The 24437-nt window shown below is 36.4% G+C and overlaps 1 protein-coding gene across 9 annotated transcripts in view; it reads right to left on the bottom strand.

Annotated features, from left to right (window-relative positions):
- Nucleotides 1–24437, bottom strand: part of ABI2 (abl interactor 2) — a 111953-nt gene that overhangs the window by 59582 nt on the left and 27934 nt on the right. For 8 of the 9 annotated variants that reach the window (XM_036754235.1, XM_036754234.1, XM_036754240.1 and 5 more), the window contains exons 2-3: nucleotides 18127–18294; nucleotides 1914–2090 (exon numbers count right to left, since the gene is read on the bottom strand). In XM_036754235.1, the coding sequence (XP_036610130.1) occupies nucleotides 1914–2090; nucleotides 18127–18294 (345 nt within the window). Of the gene's footprint in view, nucleotides 1–1913; nucleotides 2091–6173; nucleotides 6246–18126; nucleotides 18295–24437 lie in introns of all 9 variants that reach the window. The other variant, XM_036754241.1, reaches the window with a different exon arrangement.

Here is a 24437-nt window from a genome sequence, read left to right on the forward strand (position 1 = left end):
GGTAGTACTCTGGGTACTCTTACTTGCTTCTAGTTTTTGACAAATCACAGAAGTTTTCCAAGCTAGATTAAATATTCATTATTAATTACCTTTCCAAAAACTGAAACTGCCTGGCTTGCACATGGTTTAGTAAACGTTCTTCATACAGCAACCTAAATATACTCAGGTCTACCCTAAAGCAAAATTCCTGATAATTATAATGAATTAAAATATTTCTAGAGTTAGGAAGGTTATAATATTTGTTTTTTTATTGGGGGATACAGGAGGTAGGGAGAATGGGTCTCCCTATCTCACCCAAACTAGAAATGAATCATATACTTATGGCCCTATTCCACCACTAATCAGCCTGGACACTTTACCCTGCTCTGTTTTTCCAACCTATGTCAGTTCACCTCCCTCCTTAGGCAACCTAGTCACCTCTTAATCTTGAGGACTCCCCAACTGATGCTGGACTTAACACACAACACCCATGTTATATTTTTACTTTCTGATTCAGATTAAATGGGAAAAGATTCCATTTGATTTCAAACTAGAATTGTATTCATTTTTGTCCAATTACTAACAAAGATTGCATGAATTGTGTTTATTCATAATTGCATGAATTGTATGTACATACAATCCTAAATCTTTATAAAATTAACATGTAATCAAAGTGTTTAAGTGACATTAAGCACTGTGCTTTAAGAATACGAAGATGGAAGTCACAGAGTTCTCTGCTTTTTATTTAATCAATGATTATATCTATTGTAAGTTCAGAAGAAAATGTCCTCATTTTCTCTCACTTTCTTAATATTTAACTAATTTAATTTCAAAGTCATATTTTGGAATATTGTATTGTATGGTGTTATTAAATGAATTATTATAAAATGCCCACTCATCCGTAAGAAATGTCATTGTCTTTTTTACTACTTTGAAGACAAGATATAAAAGAACAACTGACTTCTTTAAAGGACCAAAGCATAATAACTCTTCACTCCCCATAGGTAACATGAGAATAAAGAATGGATATCCGACCCTGGAATCTCTTACCTTAAATCTTTACACTCTGAATCACTTATACAAAAGAGCTTTTAAAAAATCGTAACACTGACAAATTTTGAATATAAGTCTCCAAGACAGAGGGTTCTCTAGTGGCTACCTGAGTATATCTTGCACAAGGTCGTCACTTAATAAAAATTGTTGAGTTAAGTAAAACTTCTTGATGGCAGGGACCATGTCTTATATTTCTTTGTATTCTGTATTCCATCCTTATCCTCTATGTCCTCTATGTCTAGCACCAGGCTTTGCATGGTGTAGAAGCTCAAGTACCTGTTGAATTAATAAATCTATATAAAAAGTATAGTTTAATATTTTTAAATGCTTTATGACTTTAAGTCAAAATTAGCATAATAGCAATGGCAATAATTTATCTACCACAAGTACACTATTTTTATTTTTTAAAAGCCCTGGTACATAAAAATTATTTTGAAAAAATTCAAAACGGTCTTTCATCTAAAATTGCTGTTTTTAACAAATGAAGTCAGAAACCTGGCTAACAAATTTTCTAAATGGAATAAATATGCCAATAACACTACGAATAATTTGCACACTCAAGAATTTAAAGTCTACTATAGGAAGACTAAGATATTCATATACCACATCACATGAGTTATTACCATAATAGATTGAAGAAATGCAATTCATGCAAAGACGACCCATTTTTAATTTGTGAATTCAGGTAACCTTAAAGGATAAGCACCAATTAGAAGAAGATCGGTAAAATAGGTAAACAGCAGCAGCAAAGGGATTTTTATAGCTTTAGCAGCATAAGAACCTGTTAGAATACTGCAAGAGGTAAAGAATATAATATTATATGATCAAGCTGTTCAGTTTCTGAAACTTTCTCAATTACTTTTGACAAACATAATACATACCTTTACTCCATGCCCAATATCATCTAAAATTGTATAGTCAATAGGTTTTCTAATGTAACGAACTGGTCGTTCTAGGTTGGCTGGAGCAATAATTTTATGGGTTCTGGAAGTATTTTTGTTGGTAGTCAAAATACCAATTTCTCTCCTTGCAACTTTCTCTTTATGAATATCAACCGTCTGTAAGATACAATGTGAACAAAACAAAAAATATCTTTTGCATGTGTGTGTATATAAATATGTATACATATTTACAAATATAAAATACACTTATACAATAATTTTATACCAAATGTGAATGTGATAATTTGTTTTATATCTATGTTACGCCTCTCCCCCAAATCTCCATGCTGCAAAGTCATCATCATGTATAGGTATTGAATTATGCCTATTTCACGTCTAATCAGAAAATTCTTTTAAACTGTGAGAATAATTTTTCTCCACTTAATATTACCCAATACACATTAAGGTAGCAAATTTCAAATTCACAAAAATTTTACTCAAATTTTAGCAAATTCTCAATATACTTCCTACTAATGATAAAATGCCAATTTACTAATAAAATTAATTTAATGTAAGCAGAAAATTTGTCTATATTCTATTTCTATTTAAAGACATATTTTAGTTCAGCAAAGATTCCTATTTTTAACATAACATTAAGTAGTTTAATAATTTCATTCAAGTGTATTGAATACTTCATCAATCTACTTGTTTTATTTATGAGATACTTACATTATACTCAGTACAGTACAGAACACCTTTTTAAAAAGACTTTATACAAAGATTTAATTTGCTAAATTCCTATGGATAGAATGAGAGAATTAATTTCTAGAAAGGTGATAATTACTAATATGTCCACCCTTTTCATCTATTAAATCTGCTTCTTTTGCCAAGTTACATTTACACACACTCGCCTCTGTTGCAATGACCTCCAACCCAATTTCACTATTTCCTCAGCAGCCATTGCTACTACTACCACAATTCACTGGAACAAATCAAGATACCCCACCTCTTCAGTGAAATACATAAGATCACTAAATCTTCCATCTGGAACAAGAAGAGACCTTACAGGTCCTCTAGTTTAACCCCTTCGTTTTACAGGTAAAGGAGCTGAAAGCTGGTGACTTGCCCAAGGTCTCAAAGGTATTAAGTGGAGTCAGGTCCTATGACTCCAAAATAAACACTTACCTTCTACAACTAACTGAAAATATTATGGTATTTTTTCACAATACAAACATCCTATATTTTTCATTTATTCACAACCTTATAAATGAACATCTCCCTTACATATATAGAGTACACTGCTGACATGCCTGTCACATATGCGAATTCTTAATCAGGAATTGTATTTACTTAATTCACTCTTATCATAGCACCAAATTTAGACAGAGACTTAAAAGTGCTTTGATGATGATAATTATGATGATTTGGTCAATGTTCAAAAGAATGAAAAGAAAATACTGGGCACTGAGTTATTTTACCTTACTGCTGTCACATTCACATATATATTATCATTAAAGCTTTCATTCAAATTTAGGTCTCTAAAATGCTAATGGATTATTTTTAACCTCTAAATAAAATAATTTTTTTATATTCCCTAATGCTGTATGTTTATGCTTGCCCCAAGCTGATACTCTAAACATTAAAGAAGATAAGGCTTTACTGGGAATACCTCCATTCACCACCACCATTTTATCCAAAGAACAAAATAAAATAAAACATTCAGAAATATTAAAGCAGGCTTTTAATAATGAAATATTTAAAATGTCTGGATTTTACTTAGTAAATTCTCAGAAAAGCAACATACTAACATATATTGTGCCATTTTACAAAAAAAGGTCTTGACATAAAAAGATGCAACCATATACTAGAAAGAAAACATAAAGTAGCCATAGCTATATTATTAAGCAGCCCTATAAACAGAGCATAAATGTTTGTCATTCAGAGGTTAAGCTGTAGAAATAACATCAAGATCCAAATAAGGCCAAGCCCACCGCCCCCTCAATTCTCTATATCCATATGAATTTCAAAACTAGTAAAGGTCCAGACCATCCAACATGAATATATATTTTAAAATCAAAGATTAATAAACTTCTACCTTAACACTTAAGCATTTAATCATTTGGGGGGAGTTTATCTGTTTATTTTTAAAGGTAATATAGTCTTTAAAGTTTATATTAGGTTAAAAGAGACTAGTTGTTCAGAAAAAGAGAAGCTTGACAGCAGTGATACTAGAATACATTTAAGTCTCTCCAACTCTGAAGCAGTTGAACCATTCTTGCTGAATGGTTCTATAGTTAATTGGAACCATTTCATTTAATCATCAGAAATTGAATTTTTTTTTCAAGAAAACTCTTACTCATTTCAACTACTCCCCCACAGATGATGATGATGATGATGACGATGACGACGATGATGATGATGATGACAACAATAACTAGCATTTATATAGTGCCTACTATATGTCAGGCACTGTGCTATGAGCTGTACGAATAATTCATTTAATCCTCACAACCCCAGGAGGTACGTGATATTACCATCCCCATTTTACAGTTAAGGAAAATAGGGCAAACAGGTTAAGTGACTTGCACAGTCATACAACCCAAATTAAATACTAAAATTAAATGAAAATAAATAAGTGTAAAACTGCTACTCTAAAAGAAGAAAGAAATTTCTAAAATAACTATGTCCAACTGGTCTATGTAAAATCTAGAAGGGACAAGTATTACATACAGATTGAGCCTCTTAGTAAATTGTCTATGACTAGTTTCTAGAAATGTAAATCTTCAGCAAATAATTTCTAGCTGACCTAACTTATTCATAACATTATAGATAGAAGATAAAGATAGAAAGGATAAATGGTTACACTAATTTAAAACTATAACATTTTATCTTCATGATACCAGATCACAGATATTCTTTGGTCCAATATAAATAATCAAGTAGCCATCAGTTCATGTTACTATTAGAACCTTATTTAAAAGTACTTATTTTAAGAATTTATCACCTTATAAAATTAGAAGAATCATTTTATTCAACCTACAAATATTTAATAAATGAAAAAAGTACCATTAAAATCTTACTGGCTACAATAAAAGTCTAAGGTCATACAAACATAACAGCAAACTGGACCCTAAAATAGTAGTCTATTACAAATAATAAACTTTTTTAACACTTCAAGTAAAAAGATTAAAGCATTTTAGCCTTTAAGATAATAAAATGGAGATGGGCAAAAGTTTTTAGATTGAGATACTGTAATTTACCTCAGAACAACTGTACCCTTTTAAGTTGCTTGTCTTGTAGAACAGAAAATGCTAATTTAAAACAGCTGAAAATTGTAAGGTTTTCACATAATTTTTAATGATTTATAGTCTTAGTGTGTTTTTGTCTGTTTTTTTAACAAACACTTTTGAGTGAAATTATGCACTTCCAGATTTTCAAAAGACAATCAAGCATATTAAAAATGTAATTTATTTGACCATAAATAAATTATTTGAGAAAATTAGGGAATAACATTTGCTTTAAAGAAAGAAAAGCTATCAGGTTATACCTAGTTGTCAATTTCAGAGCTCTATATAACCACTCCTACTTTGCAGCTTCATAATACTCTGATTTTACTATGCCAATAACATGAGGCTCTTGTATTATATTAAAGTTTTAAGTTTAAAGTTAAAAATTGACCTGGGAGATTTTTAAATCCCTAACAACTATGATTACAAATTTATCCTGGATTCCTAAAATCAGTCACTTATTCAAAATAAACTTTGCTTCACGTTTAGATCTAATCTACAGATTAGCACACACCTGTGGCAAGTAAAAATATGGGTGGCTAGCAAGCAAAACTGAGCTAGTGCATTGCTCCACTGCTACCATTGCCCTCTAAGGGTCCTTTAACATCCCACTGACCAGAAAAGCATGGACGGGGCCTTGCTGCAAATGTGCATGATTTCCCACAACCTATTATTTACTGGCCATCCCATCCTTCTAACTGCTGCTGCAAAGCCACTTCGAATGCTGCAGCCACCGCCCCACCAGACTCCCCAACAACACAGTCCCAGTCCCAGGCTCCTCCACAACCCTTCTGGCCAAGGTGGTATGATCATATTATTACCCAGCTCCCATGCCAGCCTGAGGCTCCACCCCCACCCCAAATAACATTTCTCCCCAAAGACCCAAGCACATGCTCAGGCCACAGCAGATGGTAGGAAGGGAGGCTGAAACTATAGTTTTAGGATTATCCATGCAATTGTTATCTCTCATTACCATAGATAATCGAGAGTTGATTGTACTGGATATCACTACCTCAGATAGCTGCCCATCAGTGTGGGAAAAAATCTGCAATCAAACAGGTAGAGTGGATTAACTTGACTAGGTTTTGGCTGTTCTATGTATTTTTTTCCTAATCTTTATGTCTCAATTTTAGACCAATAATTTAATTTTAATGTCTAGTGAATATTTAAATTACAAAAATATTATGAATTGTAAATTGTTCATCAAGTAAATCATAATTATTAATACTATGAATATGAAATTGGCAGATTATTCATTTTTACAAACTTAAAGACATATAAATGAAATCCATTAGGGGCTGTATAAACTGTACTTTATATGAATAACAATGTTTATGAAATCTACTCTCAATTTAAAAAATTTGCCATTTTTGCCACCTAGATAAATGTGATCTTTTATATAAGTTCATTGGAAGAAGGAACATGAATAAGGAGTTAAACCTGGCTTTAGAGTCAATAAGACCTAGGCTGAAGTCCAATCTCATATATCATTAAACCTTAGTTCCACTTCCCCCCCTAAGCAACTCTCAAAGACTAAATTGCAGTACTGCTGAAGAGCTCTCTACCTCAAAGAAATGAGAGAAAGGGGAAGTGGGAGCAAGGGGAGAGGGAGAAAGGGAGAGGAACTGGGAGAGAGGGACAGAGGGAGGGAGGAAGGGAGGGGAAGGAAGGAAGGATGGAAGGGAGGAAGGAAGGGAAGAAGGAAGGAAGGAAGGGAGGGAGGAAGGAAGGAAAGAAGGGAGGGAGGAAAGCAGGAAGGAAGGAGGTAAGGAAGGGAGGGAGGAGGAAGGGAGGAAGGGAGGAAGGAAGGAAGGGAGGGAGGAAGGAAGGAAGGAAGGAAAGAAGGGAGGGAGGAAAGCAGGAAGGAAGGAAGGAGGTAAGGAAGGGAGGGAGGAGGGAGGGAGGGAAGAAGGAAGGAAGGGAGGAAGGAAGAAAGGGAGGGAGGGAGGAAGGAAGGAAGGGAGGGAGGAAAGCAGGAAGGAAGGAAGGAGGTAAGGAAGGGAGGGAGGAGGGAGGGAGGGAAGAAGGAAGGAAGGGAGGAAGGAAGAAAGGGAGGGAAGGAGGTAAGGAAGGGAGGGAGGAGGGAGGGAGGAAAGCAGGAAGGAAGGAGGTAAGGAAGGGAGGGAGGAGGGAGGGAGGGAAGAAGGAAGGAAGGGAGGAAGAAAGAAAGGGAGGGAGGGAGGAAGGAAGGAAGGGAGGGAGGGAAGAAGGAAGGAACGGAGGGAGGGAGGAAGGAAAGGAAGGGAGGAAGGAAGGAAAGGAAGGGAGGGAGGAAGTAAAGGAAGGGAGGGAGGGAGGAAACATCAGACTAGGGAGAAAGTCACCTAGTTGTCTCAGCACTAACATTAAATAGCTATGTGACTTTAGATTTCAATTCTCTCATCTTTCATAATACAGAGGGATAATGCTGGGATTACAGAAATAATCTAATTCAAAACTTTATGGTTTCTATAAGGTCCTTGGGGAACACCAACTGCCCCCTCTTAAAATTCACCAATCTTTCAATTCCCCCTCTGCCATGTGCTAGCTCTTATAGCACCAGCTTGATCAATGGGTACTATGGGACTAGGTAAACCAGATGTTAAGATAAATGAACCCTCTTTGTTCTCTTGCTCTTTACTACTGCCTCAAAACTATGCTTAGTACTGTTACTGTTTCCAAACTACCTTGAGATAAAAATAGATGAGCTGTTGACTGATTTACCTAACCAATGATTTTTACCTCAGACAAGCTACGAAGCAAGATGCTTAGACTGGCTTTACTTGCAGTAATCAAACAGTTTTCAAAACCTGTGTCCATACTCAGAAAACATTTAAAGTTTGTCACAATCTTAGACTTAAGTCGTATCATAAATTGAATGGCCCTTATTTACTTAATGAGAATAGAAATAAAATCTCCAGATGGTGAAGTCTCACCACTAAATCACGTATTCATTTTCATGAACATTTGCAATTCAAGAGTATGATGACATTCCACAAAAGGCATTCACCTTGGTTGAGCATTTTACTGCAGTTCATCAATGCTCATGTCTTACCAAAGTCCACTCTGGATTCCTGTCGCCATCTGCCTCCTCTACTCCTACTCACCTGCTGCTAATCAGTGACAGACAAAGTTTTCCAACCATCTCTCAAGTGTTCTACACATTTATGTTCTCTCATCACAACAAGGTCCTAATATAGCAAGGCAATCTTTTATTTCTCCGTAACTGATTCTATTATCTAATTCATTCCAGTGAAAATACGTAGGATTAAGAAATGAAAGTGGACAAAGGATTGCATATCATTCTTCTAGACATCCAGGTTCACAACCTCAGTGACATCCTCAACTTCTTACTCTCACTCACCCACATATCCAATCCAATTGCCAAATCTTGTTTTTTTCTATCTCCACATTTCTTGTGTACCTTAACCTGAGTCACACAACCACAATGTTGGTTGAGGTCCTCACCCATCCATCTCTTGGACCCTTGCAATGGTCTCCTAATTAGTGTCTCTGCCTCAAATTTCTCGTCAACCCATCCTCCACTCAACTGCCAAAGTAATTTTCAGAAAGCAGCAGAGGTATAACTACTTCACCCTCTCCCACCCTTAATAAACCCTAATGGTTTCCAATTACCTAGGGCAGGGGTGGGGAACCTGTGGCTTTGAGGCCAATGTGTTCTGTGAAGTTTGGGTTCAGTCAAAGGGCTGCTCTTGAGGACCTAGAGGGCCACATGTGGCCTTGAGGCCATAGTTCCCTACCCCTGACCTAGGGGTTCAAATATGAACTCCTCAGTTTGGCATTTAAAACTCTTTCCTGCCTGGCCCCCATAGTACCTTTCCAGCATTATCAAATTTAAATCAGCTCTACACACGCTCTAGTCCAGGTAACCTTCTTACTGCTCCTCACACATAACACTCCACTGCCCACCTCTGTGTCTTTGTACTGCCTCATCTCCCAGCTTAGAACGCATTTCAATCTCATCTCTGCCTCTTGCAATACTTGGTTTACTTCAAGATTCACCTCAGACAGCACATTCTACTAGTAATAATGGCACCCATCATGATCTCCCTAGATGCCAGTGCCACACCTCGACAAGGTTAGGGCACTCTATATTTGTTTTATATGTGCATCTATACATGTTGCCTCTCCTGTTGAAATGCAAGCTCTTTGAGAGGAAAGAACATTTCATTTTTGTCTAATCCAGTACCTGGAATATAACAGGTGCTTAATAAATGCTTATTGACTGATTATATGAATCATTTTTAATATTAATATTAAAATCAACCTACATATCCACAGGTATATTCTTAAAGTCTATGCCAGCAAACCACTACCTTTGGTACAAAGGACCTACCAACAAAGAAAGGTTTCAAGTACGGGCCTAGCAATGGAGTGTTTCTGTCACCTGAGTTCCAGTCTCATCACCACATTAGTCAAGGGGTGATAGATTTTTTGGCTATAGCAACCCACGATGACTGTAGAGATATTGTATAATACAGAGCACCCCATACAAACAAAAACAAGGAGCTTTCAATATTATTAGGACACACATTCATAAAATATTGCTTACAAATGATGGAGAAATTCCAGAAAAAAAAAGAATAGTAGAGGTACAATTCAATTTTAATGAACGCTATTAATGTTTATTATGTAATATTATGTATGTATAATGTAATATTATGAGACATAACCCAGGCCAAAAGCCTATACTAATGATGCTTAGCTTAAGTGACAACAGAAATTTTATTGAAATTTTAAGTAATTTAAGATCTGCATTCACATGTTACAAACCACATAGTATTCAAATTAGTTATTGTTCTTTCAAGACAGTTATTATACAGAGTTACTCCATCAATAATTTTAAATTTGTTTTTCAATATGTGCTGGTGTTTAGGGAATTAAGTATGGTTAACTTTAACTGATAGGTACTTAATTTTTCCTTTATTTCTATAGAGTGCTTCTTGTACAACTTTTAAGCAGAGAAGTTGGTAGTATTAATAAAGTTTCCACTCTCACTCAATCTAAGAATGATTTTGGTTCTTGTATCTGAGAAGGACGCACGGTTGAAGGTGATGGGTCAAGGTGATTAGTGAAGACAGAATGTGGAAAGAAAGAGATATGTACCAGTTAACTCAGGAGTGAGTTTTTAGCAAGAGAAAAAAGGATCAGATATTTGAAACAAAAAGAAATGAAACCAGGGTCCATACAAAGAAACCGGATAATGATAAGGTACCTGATCCTTGAACTAGGGAACAAAGAAAGAAAGCCAAATGTATCATATACCTAATACTTCATGATTCTAGACCTCTCTCTATCCCTAAAAAGTCTCTCCTCAAACAACCTTATGAGTTCAAAGATCTCAGAACTGAAAGAGTATAGAAAAGCAAAGTATAGTGGATAGATTGCTAGACTTCACGTCAGAAAGCCCTGAATTCAAATCCCACTTCCTACTTTTAGTAGCTAAAAGTCACTTAACCTTTCTCAGCCTGCTGCCTCATCCCTAAGATGGAGATGATAATATCTGTAGTACTTCCCTCTAAGGCTGTTGGAAGATTAAATGGGGATCATGTATGTAAAGTGCTTTGACAATTTTAAAGCACTAAAGGAATGTTAGCTAAAATAACCCTCATCTTCATCTTATACAACCCCTACCTAAAGCCTGAATCCCTTTATCTGTAACAACCCTATATGTATATAGCCAAATTTTCACTGAAGACCAAAAGTAATGGGGTCTTCTCTTCCTAAACCTACCCCGCCTGTTCAATTCTTCCTCATCCTTTATATGCCATTTATTTATTAAATAACTACTACTTACTCAAGAAACCTTCCCTGATCTCCATAATTGGCAATGACCTGTCTTCCCCTTGAATATCACACATTTTACATTCTTCTTATGCAGTCATGTACCAATTTGTATTACATTTTTTGTTTGTGAAACTATAAGCTCTTAAACTTTGGACATCCTCTAGTACTTACCATAATACTCTGCACACAACTGAAACTGCTGTTATCAGTGATCTCTTAATTTCCAAATCTAATGGTCTTTCCTCAACATTCCTCCTTCTTGACCTCTCTGAAACACCTGACATCACTAAATTCTTCCTGGATACTTTTATTTCTGTAGGTTTTCATGATCTTTCTCTCTTCGGGTTCTCCTCTGACCTATTCCACCATTCCTTTTCTCAGTCTCTTTTGCTGGTTCTTCAGTCATGTCATGACTACTATTCATGGTTGTCTCCATTGTTATGCTGGTGAAGATTTAACAACTATCTCTCCAGGATATACTTTTCAGTTTAATCTACATTATTAACATTTTCTCTTATCACTTTCTTAAGTCTAGACAATAAAAAAAAAATTAACCCCTCATTATTAGAATTTGCCAATTTCCAGAATGTAAATGCTCAGACTGAAAACTGAATGACAGTCCTGATGAATTGGCTCCAGCACACCCCAACTGCCTTCCAATGGCTCTGTCCTGGAATCCTCTTCTCTTTTCCCTTGATGTCAGTGGTTCTCAAAATGTGGTCCAACAAATCCTATGTGTCCCTGAGATCCTTTCAAGGGATCCTCAAGGTCCCCTTCAGGAGAGATTAAAAGTAGGGAGACTATTATAGTATTTCAAGTAAATGAAGACCTGAAATGGAGCAGTGCCTATATGAGGAGAGAAAAAGGAACTGATACAAGAGATACAGAAAACGTGGAATGGACAAGACTTGGCATCTGATTGAACAGAGGGTGAAGGAAACAAAAAAAGTCAAGGACGATTCCAAGGTTGCACATCTGAAGGATTAGTAGGCATGGTGGTGTTCTTAAAAGAAACAGGAAAGTTTGGAGGAGGGGAAGGTGAAAGATAGGGCAGGGGAAAGATAGTGAGTGCAATTTTGGCCATTCGACCTTACAAGTCATCCAGGAAATGAAATCCAGCTGGCAGGTGACATGACTGGAATTCAGGGAAGAGTTTAGGGCCAGATCTAGAGATTAAATCATCTACACAGAAACTATGCTTGAGTCTATGGTAACTGGTGAGATCCCCTGAGGTATTTTGAAAAACCACTATTTATTAAAATATACATTGAATTTTACATAAATAAAAAGAACACAACATAACCCCTCTTACATCATAGCACTAGGCTTCAATTTTAGTGAGATTTTAATGAGGCAATTCTGATATCCCATTAATATTGTTTAAAGCAATATTATACTTGCACTGGTAGAAACTTCAATATAAGGTTTTACTGTTCTGCTTTGAGTTTGAATTTCCCTTCTTAGATCAGTTTCCTTCAATACTAATTCTACTGATACATCCACACCATCCACCCAACCCTATGATCAATAATAGATTTTAAAGTTTACACAGCACTTCACAGTCATTATATCCTTTGTATTTTGTAACAACCCCATGAGCTAAGGACTACATGTATTATTATACTCATTTTACAGATGAGGAAACTGAGGGTCTGTAAAGTTAGATGATTTGTCCAAGTTCACACAGGTTTTGTGTGTGTGTGTGTGTGTGTGTGTGTGTGTGTGTGTGTGTGAGCACACATGTACCCATGCATGCATATGTGGATTTAAGATCAAGCTTTCCTGATTCCCTATATACAACTGTATTTATATGCTGAGAGTGCTTTAAACTTTGAAAAATGCTTTTTATATATTACTTCCCATAAGCCTCCCAACAACACTGAGGTAGGTATTGTGGCTATTACAAATAAGGAAAGTGAGGCTCAGTTAGGTGACACTGTACTCCCCACAGTAGCTATTTCAAATGTCTTATCCAACACACATGCCATGACTTCCCCCTGACTCTCAACAGAACCTTACCTCATATTTCACCGAAAAATCTGGGCCATCTGTGATAAGTTCCCTCTCCTCTTGAATTCTACACACTTCAATTCACCTCAGTGGCATCCCTAATTCTCTCTTCTGTGGACCAGTACTGGGTAATAATGTGACCCTATTTGACAATACTAACCCTTCTATTTGTGCCCTCTAATCAGGCTGACCTAATCCTGACCTGATCTCTTCACACTCTTCCTAATTTTCTATTTCTCCTTTATCCAGTGGCTTCTTCCTTGCTATCCATATACTTAAATCTTACCCATCCTTAGACATCTAGGTGGTACAGTGGACACAGTACTGGGCCTGGAGTTAGGATGAACTGAGTTCAAATCTGAACTCATTTACCTACTAGCTATGTGACCCTAAGCATGTCACTTAACCTCTGTTTGCCTCAATTCATTTGTAAAATAGGGATAATAAAAGCACCTACTTCCCAGGGTTGTTGTGAAGATCAAATAAGATCATATTTACAAAGCACTCTGCAAACCTTAAAGTGTCATATAAACAACTATCCTTTTAAAAAAACATTTTCATCAAACCCTATACCCTCAAGCCGTTGTTCTTTAGTTCTCTCTTCTAAAAGCAAGCTCCTAGGAAAAGTTTATTAGCACCCATGCACTTCTGAACCCCTTGCCATATGGCTTCTAACCTTCACTTAAGTGAAACTCCTCTTTCCAAGGTCACCAATAATCTACTGCTAAATCCATTGATATTTTATCAGTCTTCATATTTATTGACCTCTCTATGGCACCTGACACTTCTGACCACCGCTTCCTTCAGTATACTCTCTCCTCCCTGAATTTTCATTTTCCTACTCAAGTCTTGGGTCTCCTCTCATCATCCTTGTAGCATCATCATGAATATTCTGTCCTCTATGAATGTATACATCCCAGGGCTCAATCTTAGGTCCTCTCCTTGTCTCTCTCCACACTCTTATCAGCTCCCACTGATGTAGTTATCATCTCTATGTAGATGATAATAAATCTACCCCTCAGACCTTCATTTTTCTTCAGAACTCCAGTCCAGCATTTGCAAGTGCCTCTTGGACATCTCCACTTGGATGGCCCATAATTATTTTAAACTCAATGTGTATACAAGAGAATTTATATCTCTTCTGAAAATCACCTCTCATCCTACTGTGCCTCCCTTATTTCTGTTGAAGACAACACCATTCTTTCGATCAGCCAGGTTTACAATCTAAGATTCGTTCTCAATTCTCCACAGTCAGGCATGCCCCAAATCCAATTAAATGCCAAATCTTGTCTATTCTACCTTCTCAATGTCTCTCACATGTGTCCCCTTCTCTCCACTGATACTAGATCAAATCAAAGATTAAAGATTTAGAACTAGAAGAGATCAACGAGATCATCAAGTAAAACCCCTCATTTTGTAGATGAGAAAACTAAACCATAGAGAGGTTAACTGACTTACCCAGGATTATACCACTACTAGTGAATGTGTGAAGCAGGCTGTATTCAATACATCAGACCTCCTCTGATCCAAAACCATGCCAGTGCAAGCCCTCATCATCTCTCCCCCACCTACTGCAACAACATCCTGCCTGTCAGGCAGTCAACAAGTATTCATTAGTTTCCCTCTATCTCATCTCTTCTCCAACCCAATCTCTACAGGATGCTAAACTGTTATGTCTACAGCATAGATCTGACCATATCACTGCCCTGCTTAAGAAGCTTTACTGGCTCCCCACTGCCTCTAGGTTAACATACAAACTCCTCTGTTCAACATTTAAAGATCAAGCAATCTAGATCCAGCCTATTTTTCTAGTTTAATTACATATAATTTCCCCCTCATAATATCTACAATCTAATCCAACCGGCTTGTTTTTCACCATCTATCTACAAGATACTATCTCCTGCCTCTGCCTTTGTCCACCATGCCTAAAATGCCCAGAAAACCTTAATTACCTTTGAGATTCAGTCCAAATGTCACCTCAATTCAAGAGGCCCTTCCTAATTCCCCTAGTTGTTAGCGCCCTCCTATATCCTTGCCTAGAAATTACTTTGCATGTATTTTGTATACATTTTATATACATACTTCTCTGTGAAAACATTGTTTCCCCCAGTAGAATGCAAGCTCCCTCAGGGCAGGCATTAGGACCCACTTTTGTATTTATATGCGCTGTGCTAGGCACGTAGTAAGAGTTTAATAAAATCTTTTTGATTGATTTGGCACACTCTTGTTCCTATAGCTAATGTCAAAGGTAAGATTTAAATCCAAAGTCTCTCCAGAATCCTAATCTTTGTATCTTTCTTTCCATTACCATGATACCCTAATCAACTCACAGCTGGTGGAGACAGCAAGATATGATTGAAAGAATCATTAACTGGAAGTTAAGGGAACTAGTTCTAGTCAGGTCTTCAATTAAATCATTTTGGGATCATGGTCCACTAATTTAACTCTCTTAGTTGTCAATTTACTCGCCTATAAAATAAAAGTCTATTTAAAGTCTATCTAAACTTCTATCTAAAGTTCTTAACCTGGGCTGGAGTTATGGACCCCCTAAGGAGGCTGTGGAGAGATTTCAGGGGATCTATGTACATGGATGACAAAAAAAATTACATCTTTGTTTTCATTAACCTCTACCTGAAATTTAGTATGTCCCTCAATTGTGAACATGGACAACAAACCACAGTAGGATTGTTAGTACCTATGAATCTGTCACCAATAGAAATCATAAATATTTTCATAACACATTACAGTTGTTGCAGATATTTCAAAATATTGCTTATACTCATCATTACTTAGAAACTACTGCTGTGGGGCTATGGATAAAGCACTAGCCCTGGAGTCAGGCGGACCTGAGTTAAAATCTGGCCTCAGACACTTACTAGCTGTATGACTCTGGACAAGTCACTTAACCCCAATTGCCACCAAAAAATTATTATTGTTACTAGCCTTGCCACGAATTCTTATCTTCTTAGTCCAGTCAGATCACTGTCTTTGAACTTCTGTCTACGGGCAGCATATATTTCAATACAATTGGTTTCCTTTGTAATCCTATGCATTTAAAAACATGATTCTGAGGAGTTCATAGGCTTCACCAGACTGAGAGCCAAGAGGTCCATGGCACCAAGAGGATCTCCTGGTCTTGATGATCTCTAGGGAACTTTCACATTTTAAAATTCAATAATTCTAGGATTGACAATCCAGGCTGGCAATGGGACATTCAATTGTCCCTAAAGCCAATACCCACTTCTTCACACATTTTGTCACAGGAGAGATATAGAAACCCACCACTCCCACATAGCAATGATGTCACTTCACACCTTTCTTCAGCAATAGGGTAAAGGAGTAGTAGTTTTCCCTGACCTCAAGAATCCCACTTGACTGAAAACACTGCCTCAGAATTCTGGCTTGTCATCTTCCTATCTTCCCCACAATGCATGACAAAGTGCTTTATAAGGTGCTAAATAAACACTCATCAAATTGAATTAAACAGTGCCTCTATAGTTCATACTCTTCTCCTTATTTTCAATTATCAATCTCTTCTCCTGACTCCTTTATTATACTATTCAAATAAGCACAAATCTCACAGATTTTTAAAGCCAAAGATCTCTGTATAAAATATGAGACTCCTGACTTTGAGTAAAGAAGGTAAATTTCCAAAATATTAGGCCACTGGATGAGGTTCCAAGAGAACAGAATGGCTATACCTGATGCAGAGAACAAGGCTTGAGTAGAAATCATTTACCACTGCTATCAAACTATTTCTTCCACGTCCTCTTTAATCTAACCTAAACAAATCACCATTGCAATTATCATCATCATAATTTACCATTCTCCACAAAATATGTTAATGACTCTTCATACAGACACCTGACAATAGGCTTGAGACCCTTCTATTCTTTCATGTCCATTCTTTCCTAGTACAACTCACTGCTTCACCCACTTTATTCTAGTCAGGAAGCTCCTCGACAGTCCAAGTACAGAATTACCCCATTCTCTCAATTTTGAGGCTTATTCTTATGTGGAGCTGCCTTTCTCTTCTTACAGCACAGCACGTCCATTCATTTTGTGTTTGTTTCCTTAATAAAGCACATCTCTTCCAGAAAAGCATTTCTGAGAAAAATATATCCATCACTCTCATCATACCTCACCTATCAAATAAAAATCAATATAGCAATAAAAAATTATAAAGCATATATTTTAGGAAGATATTGGCAGGAATGTAAAAGTCAGAAATGCCAAAGTCTGTGAAATGGTTGATGTGACTACTTTGGATTTAATAGCACAGCAATCACTCTACACTGCACTGAAAAATTATCAAATAATAAAAATAAAAGGTCTTCCAAAGCAACTATATGCACAGTGATTAATAGTTTCTTAAAGATTTTTTTAAACTTCAGACCCTCAAAAAATGAATCACTTCAGTTCCAGAAGGGCACAGAACTCAGAGGATCTATTTTAAAACAGAAAACTAACCTGTCTTTTAATTATAGAAGGGCACTTCAGATCTAAAAACGGGGTTGAAATTAACTCTATTGACAAGACTGCTGGAGCCATAAAGTTCCAAAGTCATTCTCAAAAGAAAATTGCAAGGCAGGTAAATAAAAATCAATGACTTTTTTAAAAAAGCTACTGAAACATCTTTTGATAGCATATACATCTAAAGGTAGCTTACAACTTTTGCTAGGCATTTATTCATTTTGTTTCAATCATAGAGATTATAACCCCAATAAACATAATAAAAGATTAAAATACAAGCTGCAAATCTACCAAAGTTATACTCAAATCAAATAAGGAGATATCCTTTTGGTAGATATCGGAAAGAAAAAATATCTTCACTTCAGAGATGATTCCATTGTTTACTATAATATCTCAATTTTGATAAATCTCAAAAAACTTACTCTAAATTTTTGTATCTTTTTTCCAAATTACATAGAAGATAATTATACCTATTTTTAAAAGGGAAAAAGAAGTCTAACATTTTGAGTTTGCTTTCCTATAAAGGTCTTATATTTCTATTTGTGCACCTAAGTTAAAAGTTAATAAAATAGAACATAATATTATCTGTTTCAGGTCTTTTAGTAATAATAGCTGATACTTGGAAGAAATAACATAAGTAAAAAGTTCGGTCTCACTTGGGAAATGTGGTTGATAGAAGATTCCATCCGACGCAGCTGGGATGCCTGGATATCCAACATTTGGAGGACATTATTGGCCAAAGTGTTTATCAGATAGGCTACACTTGCTAAGGACTGCGTTGTATAGGCTTTGGTTTCTTCTAGGGCTCGCTGTTTATCTGCTGACTAAAAGAGAAAAACACTGTTAAAATAGTTAATAATGTAGATTTTTCAATTGAAAAGCAATCATTAGTATTGGGGTTTAGGAAAATAAAAATAGAAAGAGATTTTGTGGGGTCAAAGAGCTTAAAATAGTGAGTATGCATCAGCTGAGGGATGCTGAACAAACTGTGGCATATAAATGTAAGAGAGTACTACCATGCCATCACAAATGATGAATACAAAGAGTTCAAAGACATCTGGAAAGACTTAAATGAATTAAAGCAAATCAAAATGAGCAGAATCAAGAGAATTTGCATGATGCCCATAATGATGTAAAGAAAATATTTAAGTGCCTCAAAACTGATAAACTCAATTTCAGAAAATTTATGATGAAGCATATCTCCTTTCTCTCTACAGAGAGGTAGCAGAATACAGATGAAGAAGAGGACTAAATTTTCAAAGACAGCCAATTTTTTTTCTGCTTTACTTTATTTGTTACGAGGACGGGTAAACCGTGGGAAGTAGCAGTGATTTTTTAAAAAAGCATCAGTAAAATTTATTATCTTTGGGGGGAAAAGATTATAAAAAAAAACCCCTCCTCTGCCTCTTAGTAGCCCACTAATTGTAGATATACAACAAAGGCTTCATTCTGGGCTCTCTCCTCTTTTTTCTCTATACTCTCTCCCTTGGTGATCTCATCAGCTTCTATGGTTTAATTATCATTTCATGCAAATTAGTCCAAATCTAAACATCCAGACTTAGGCTCTCAAGCTCTAACCTCTCATCACCAACTGCCCACTGGAAATTTACAACTGGACGTACCATAAACCATCTCAAATGCAAACATGTCCAAACCAACTCATCTTATACCAAAAACTCACCCCCTCTTTAGAACTTTCCTATCACTGTCAAAGACACCATTATTCTTCCAGTCACCCAGATTTGCCACCATAATGTCTTCTTCAACTCCTCTCTCACTCATCCCATCAGTTGCCAAATCTTGTCAATTTGGCACAGTGTATCTCCACAAGACATCTCACACCTGTCTTCTCTTCATTCACTGCCACCTAAGTTCAGACCCTCATCCTCTCACCTCAACTACTGCAATAGCCTCCTAATCAGTTTCCCCATTTCAAATTTCTCCTCACTCTAATTCACTCTCCATATAGCTGCCAAAGTGATTTTTCTTAAAGCAAAAATCTATGTCATAAATCTACTTAAACTCTGGTGATTCCCTATTATCTCTAGTATCAAATATAAACTCTATCATTTAACGTTTTTCACAACTTGATCCTTTCCTATCTTTCCAGTCTTCTTACAAGGGCCTTCCAGGTCACATGAGCAATAAGATGGTGGACTAGACATTTTCTTTGACCCCCATGACCTCTCAAACCTCTCCAAGACAGGAATTCTGTACCAAAGATAAAGCAACCTCAGCTATGTCCATGTTCTAGAACACCCAGAATCCAAAAGGAAAAAAAAAATTCCCCAAAATCCAGGAACTGACACTCACTGACCCTGAGCTCACTCAGCACCCCTTCACCTACCTCCCATGCTATCGACAGAAAGGCTGCAATAACAGATCAAAGACATGACACAAGCTTACATCAAAACCCATCCCTGCACCCCATTCCCCCTTCCCTCTTTTCAGTTCCATAGAGACCCCAGCTCCATGCTACAGAAATCCAAATAGGACCTCAAAAACCAGTTTGGCCATGGCCATTCAGGAGCAAAGCCTACAAGGGGATGTACCCACAAGCACGAGTACCAGGGAAAGCAGGCTCTTAACTGCCAATGCCAGGCCAGAGAACTGAGAAGCAGAGCACAGGAAGGTCACCAGGACAGGATACCATGTGTATGGAGGGCTGTGCAGCACTCTACCAAGCCTGAAGGAAAAACTACAGCATTTCGCTGGGGCCAGCTCTGACCACCCAAAAGCAACATGAGGCAGAGATATAGGCTGGTAAACCATGAAATGCCCATTATAGGAAGAGGCCGAGATACTTTTAAGATCCAGCCCCCAAAGAAATCATAATCAGAGGGAAGGGAGTAAATAGAAGTAAATAATAAGAAAAATAAAGGGGGGAATTGAAATACCAAAGATGTCAGGAAGAAGAAAATTCAGAAACCTTGAACATAAATATATAAAACAACAGGAAAAACAGTAACAACAGCAGGAAATACGACCTCCAGATCTAGTAAATTAGTTCAGGCATCTATGAGTAAATATTGCAAAAAAACAAAACAAAAAAACAAAAAACAAGGAAAATAATACAATACACCCTGCAAATTGGCAAAGACAACAAAAAATTACAACACTCAATGTTGAAGGGGTTGTAGAAGGACAGGTACACTAATACACTGTTGGAGATATGAAATGGTACAACCATTTTGAAAAGCAATTTGGAATTACTCAAAGTGAATGAAATGCCCATACCTTTTGAAACAGAATCTCTAAAGAAATTAGAAAAGGCAAAGAAGAAACAAAGATATCACTCTTTACAGATGATGTGATGATATACTTAGAGAATCCTAGAAAATCAAGTAAAAAACTACTTGAAATAATAAACAACTTTAGCAAAGTTGCAGGATTATAAAATAAACCCTCATAAATCATCGGCATTTCTATATATTACTAACAAAGCCCAACAACAAGAGATAGAAAGAGAAATTCCATTTAAAGTTACTGCACACATTACAAAATATTTGAGAGTCTACCTGCCAAAACAAATCCAGGAACTATATGAACACGATTATAAAACACATTTTACGCAAATAAAGTCAGATCTAAATAACTGAAAAAACATAAGTTGCTCATAGGTAGGCCAAGCTAATATAATGAAAATGACAATTCTACCTAAATTAATTTACTTATTCAGTGCCATATCAAACTACCAAAAAATTATTTTGTAGAGCTAGAAAAAATAATAACAAAATTCATCTGGAAGAACAAAACATCCAGAATATCAAAGGAATTAATGAACAGAAATGCTGAGAAATGAGGCCTAGCTATACCAGATCTTAAATTGTGTTATAAAGCAGCAATCATCAAAACTACTTGGTACTGGCTAAGAAATTAGAGTGGTGGATCAGTGGAATAGGGTAAGTACATAAGACCCAGTAGTCAATCAAATCTACTGTTTGATAAACAGTATTCCACTAACCTGAGCTGAGCGAACTGAACAAGACAGGACATCTTAAAAATTCCAGCTTCTAGAATAAGAACTCACTATTGGACAAAAACTGCTGGGAAAACTGTAAAACAGTATGGCAGAAACAGGGCACAGACCAATATCTTATATCATATACCAAAATAAAGTCAAAAGGGTTACGCAATTTAGATATAAAGGCTGATACTATAAGCAAACTGTGAGAGCAAGGAATAGTTTACCTGTCAGATCTATGGAGAATGGAAGAATTTATGACCAAACAATAGATAGAAAGCATTATGAAATGCAAAACGGGTATGAGATGATACAGAAATAGAAATAACAATATTTGGCATCTGTATGATTATGTGAGATGAATTAGAGCTTGAAATCGAGAGTGAAACAAAAGTTGTAAGCCTGGGTGACTAGAAGGGTGGTGGTGCCATAGACAGTAAAAGAGAAGTCTGGAAGCAGGGCAGGTGGGGAAAAAGAAGGACAGACAAGATAATGAGTTCTGTTTTGGGCATGGTGAGTTTGAGATACCTACTACTAAACATCTATTTGGAAACATCCAACAAGCAGTTTGCAAATTCAATCCCTTCCAGCTCTAAATCTATGACCTGGTGAAACCGGTCTAAAGGCAAAACACAGGGAGAGCTTGAAAGAGAATAGTAATTCAGTTTCTATCAAGCCACACATGTATAACTAACTTATTTAGTATATACAAATTAAATACAGAGATCTCCTCAGAGATTACCCAAAAAAGGCATGTTAAAAATGTTCTACTATAATAAAAACTGTGGGGATAGGATGACATGTATGAAGTTAAATGGGAAAAGCTGCGAATCTCAAAAGCAAGCTTTCTAGGGAAACAATTCCTCTGCTCATAAAGTGTAGTAAAAACAGAACCTTTACCAAAAAAAAAAAAGCGATACAAGTAAAAAAATCTAGTTTAGAGACTTCCTTGGAGATATGTTTAATCCCAAACCGAATAAGGAATGGTCTTGTTTTTGCAATGGCAACTGATAACAAGGCACTACTAAGAAATGTTAGACTTCCATTACCTTTTGGGGATTCAAATCTTTAGGTTTAGATCTTTCTATTGCTTTTCTTATTCTACTCACTATCAAAGAAAACTATGAAATGCCCAAGCTATGTGGCAGGTATTGACTGCAACTATGAAGTTTTTCTGTAAACCTTGACTTTCCTGTCATATCCCAAGTCTCTGATACACCAGTCTCTACATTTTCTCCATTTCCTTTTAGCTCAATATCACGACAGCTAATTTTCTAATACATATCATGACATTAATGATGTAAAACTTCGTTTATAGGCTTCTGGGTTAACTAAAACATTATAAAGCCCTCCTAAAATACACAGCACTTCATAAATATACTCTATTTAAATTTTAATCGTATTCTTTTGGAAGTAAAGAAATAAATTCCATTATCTGTTCTGGGTGATACATTGCCAGATGACAGCAAGTAAACAGTTCATTGGTTGTTTCTTTCCTTGACCTCTTTATATTCGTCACTAGCAAGCAGGTTCTTTGCAGATCCTTTAAGAGTTATTTATTATGCACACAAACACACACCTCCTACGTTAAAAATAAAATGAGAAAAAAATGCAGTCTGCATTTTGTATATACATTAGTAACATTTAGAAATATACTCAGGATAATATATTTAACTCATATTATCACTTTAATTAACCTTTGCAATCTAATATTCCTACTTATTCCCCAACTTTATGCATAATTACAGTAGTATGTAGGGTACTTGACCACCTCTGTCCTCCAGCCGAGACGCTCAAGATCTAATCCCATGGTGACAGACTTCTTACCATAAATAACTATGAAATACTAACTATAACAAACAAGTTGCGTGATCTCTTTATGAAGTGTAAACATGTTCCTTGACTGAAACAGAAAAGATGCCTGACCACTGGCTGACTGGCTACAACATTCTCCTTCCCCCTTCCCTCACCCTCCAAGCCTGTGGGGCAGTTTGATAATTTGAATCAGTCCAGGTAAACCCAATGTGGCAAGGACTATGCTAGATGAGAGGAGAAAAGGGGAATACAAAAACAGTCCCTGCCCTCAAGGAGATTACATTCTATCAGTGGAGACTAACTATCTATGAAGAGAGAGGGAAGGAGGGAGGGGTATAGGGCCTGAACCTATGATATGATTGGCATAGGAAGCTTCAGTGAAAAATCTCTATCAATCCTGGTCAGCACTTTCTTGGCAACTCAGTCTTAGAAAAGGTCCTCTACACTTCTTAAGCCAGGGTCTACAGACTCCAAGTGATCTGTGAACTTAGACATGAAAAAAAATTACAAAAATCATATATGGCTTTGTCACCAACAGGAATCACAGATATATATCATATTACATTATAGGTGTTACAGATATTTCAAAATATTGTTCATATTTACTACTACCTCAAAACTATGACAGTTATAAGACTTATCTCTGGATCACCCACCAGTGATGAGTCGTCTAGTCTACACATTGTACATTTCAATGTAATTGGTTCCCCTTGTGATCTTATGTATTTTATTTCATACATTTAAAAACATGATTCTGAGAAGGGGTCCCTAGGCTTCACTAGAATGCCAAAAGGGTCCATAAAACAGGTTAAGAATCTCTATCTTAGAAAGACATCCAGGGCACTGAGAGGTTAAACAGCTTGTCCAAGGTCACATAGCAGACTTCCTGGCTCTCCTGGCCACTATGCTATAAAAACTGTGCATATCTTTCAACACAGCAATACCATTCCTAGGCTTGTATCCCAAAGAGATCAAAGGAAAAGAAAAAGGCCCTATACATACAAAAATATTTATAGCAGCTCTTTTTGTAGTGGCAAAGAATTAGTAACTGGGTGGATGGCTATCAACTGTGGAATGGCTCAGTTGTGGCATATGATTATGATGGACTACTACTGTATTATAAGAAATGAGAAGGGTAGTTTCAGAAAAACCTGGCAAGACTTGTATGAACCGATGCAAAGTGAAATG

This window comes from Trichosurus vulpecula, chromosome 4 (genome assembly GCF_011100635.1).
Source record: "Trichosurus vulpecula isolate mTriVul1 chromosome 4, mTriVul1.pri, whole genome shotgun sequence".
In the NCBI taxonomy this organism is placed as follows: domain Eukaryota; kingdom Metazoa; phylum Chordata; class Mammalia; order Diprotodontia; family Phalangeridae; genus Trichosurus; species Trichosurus vulpecula.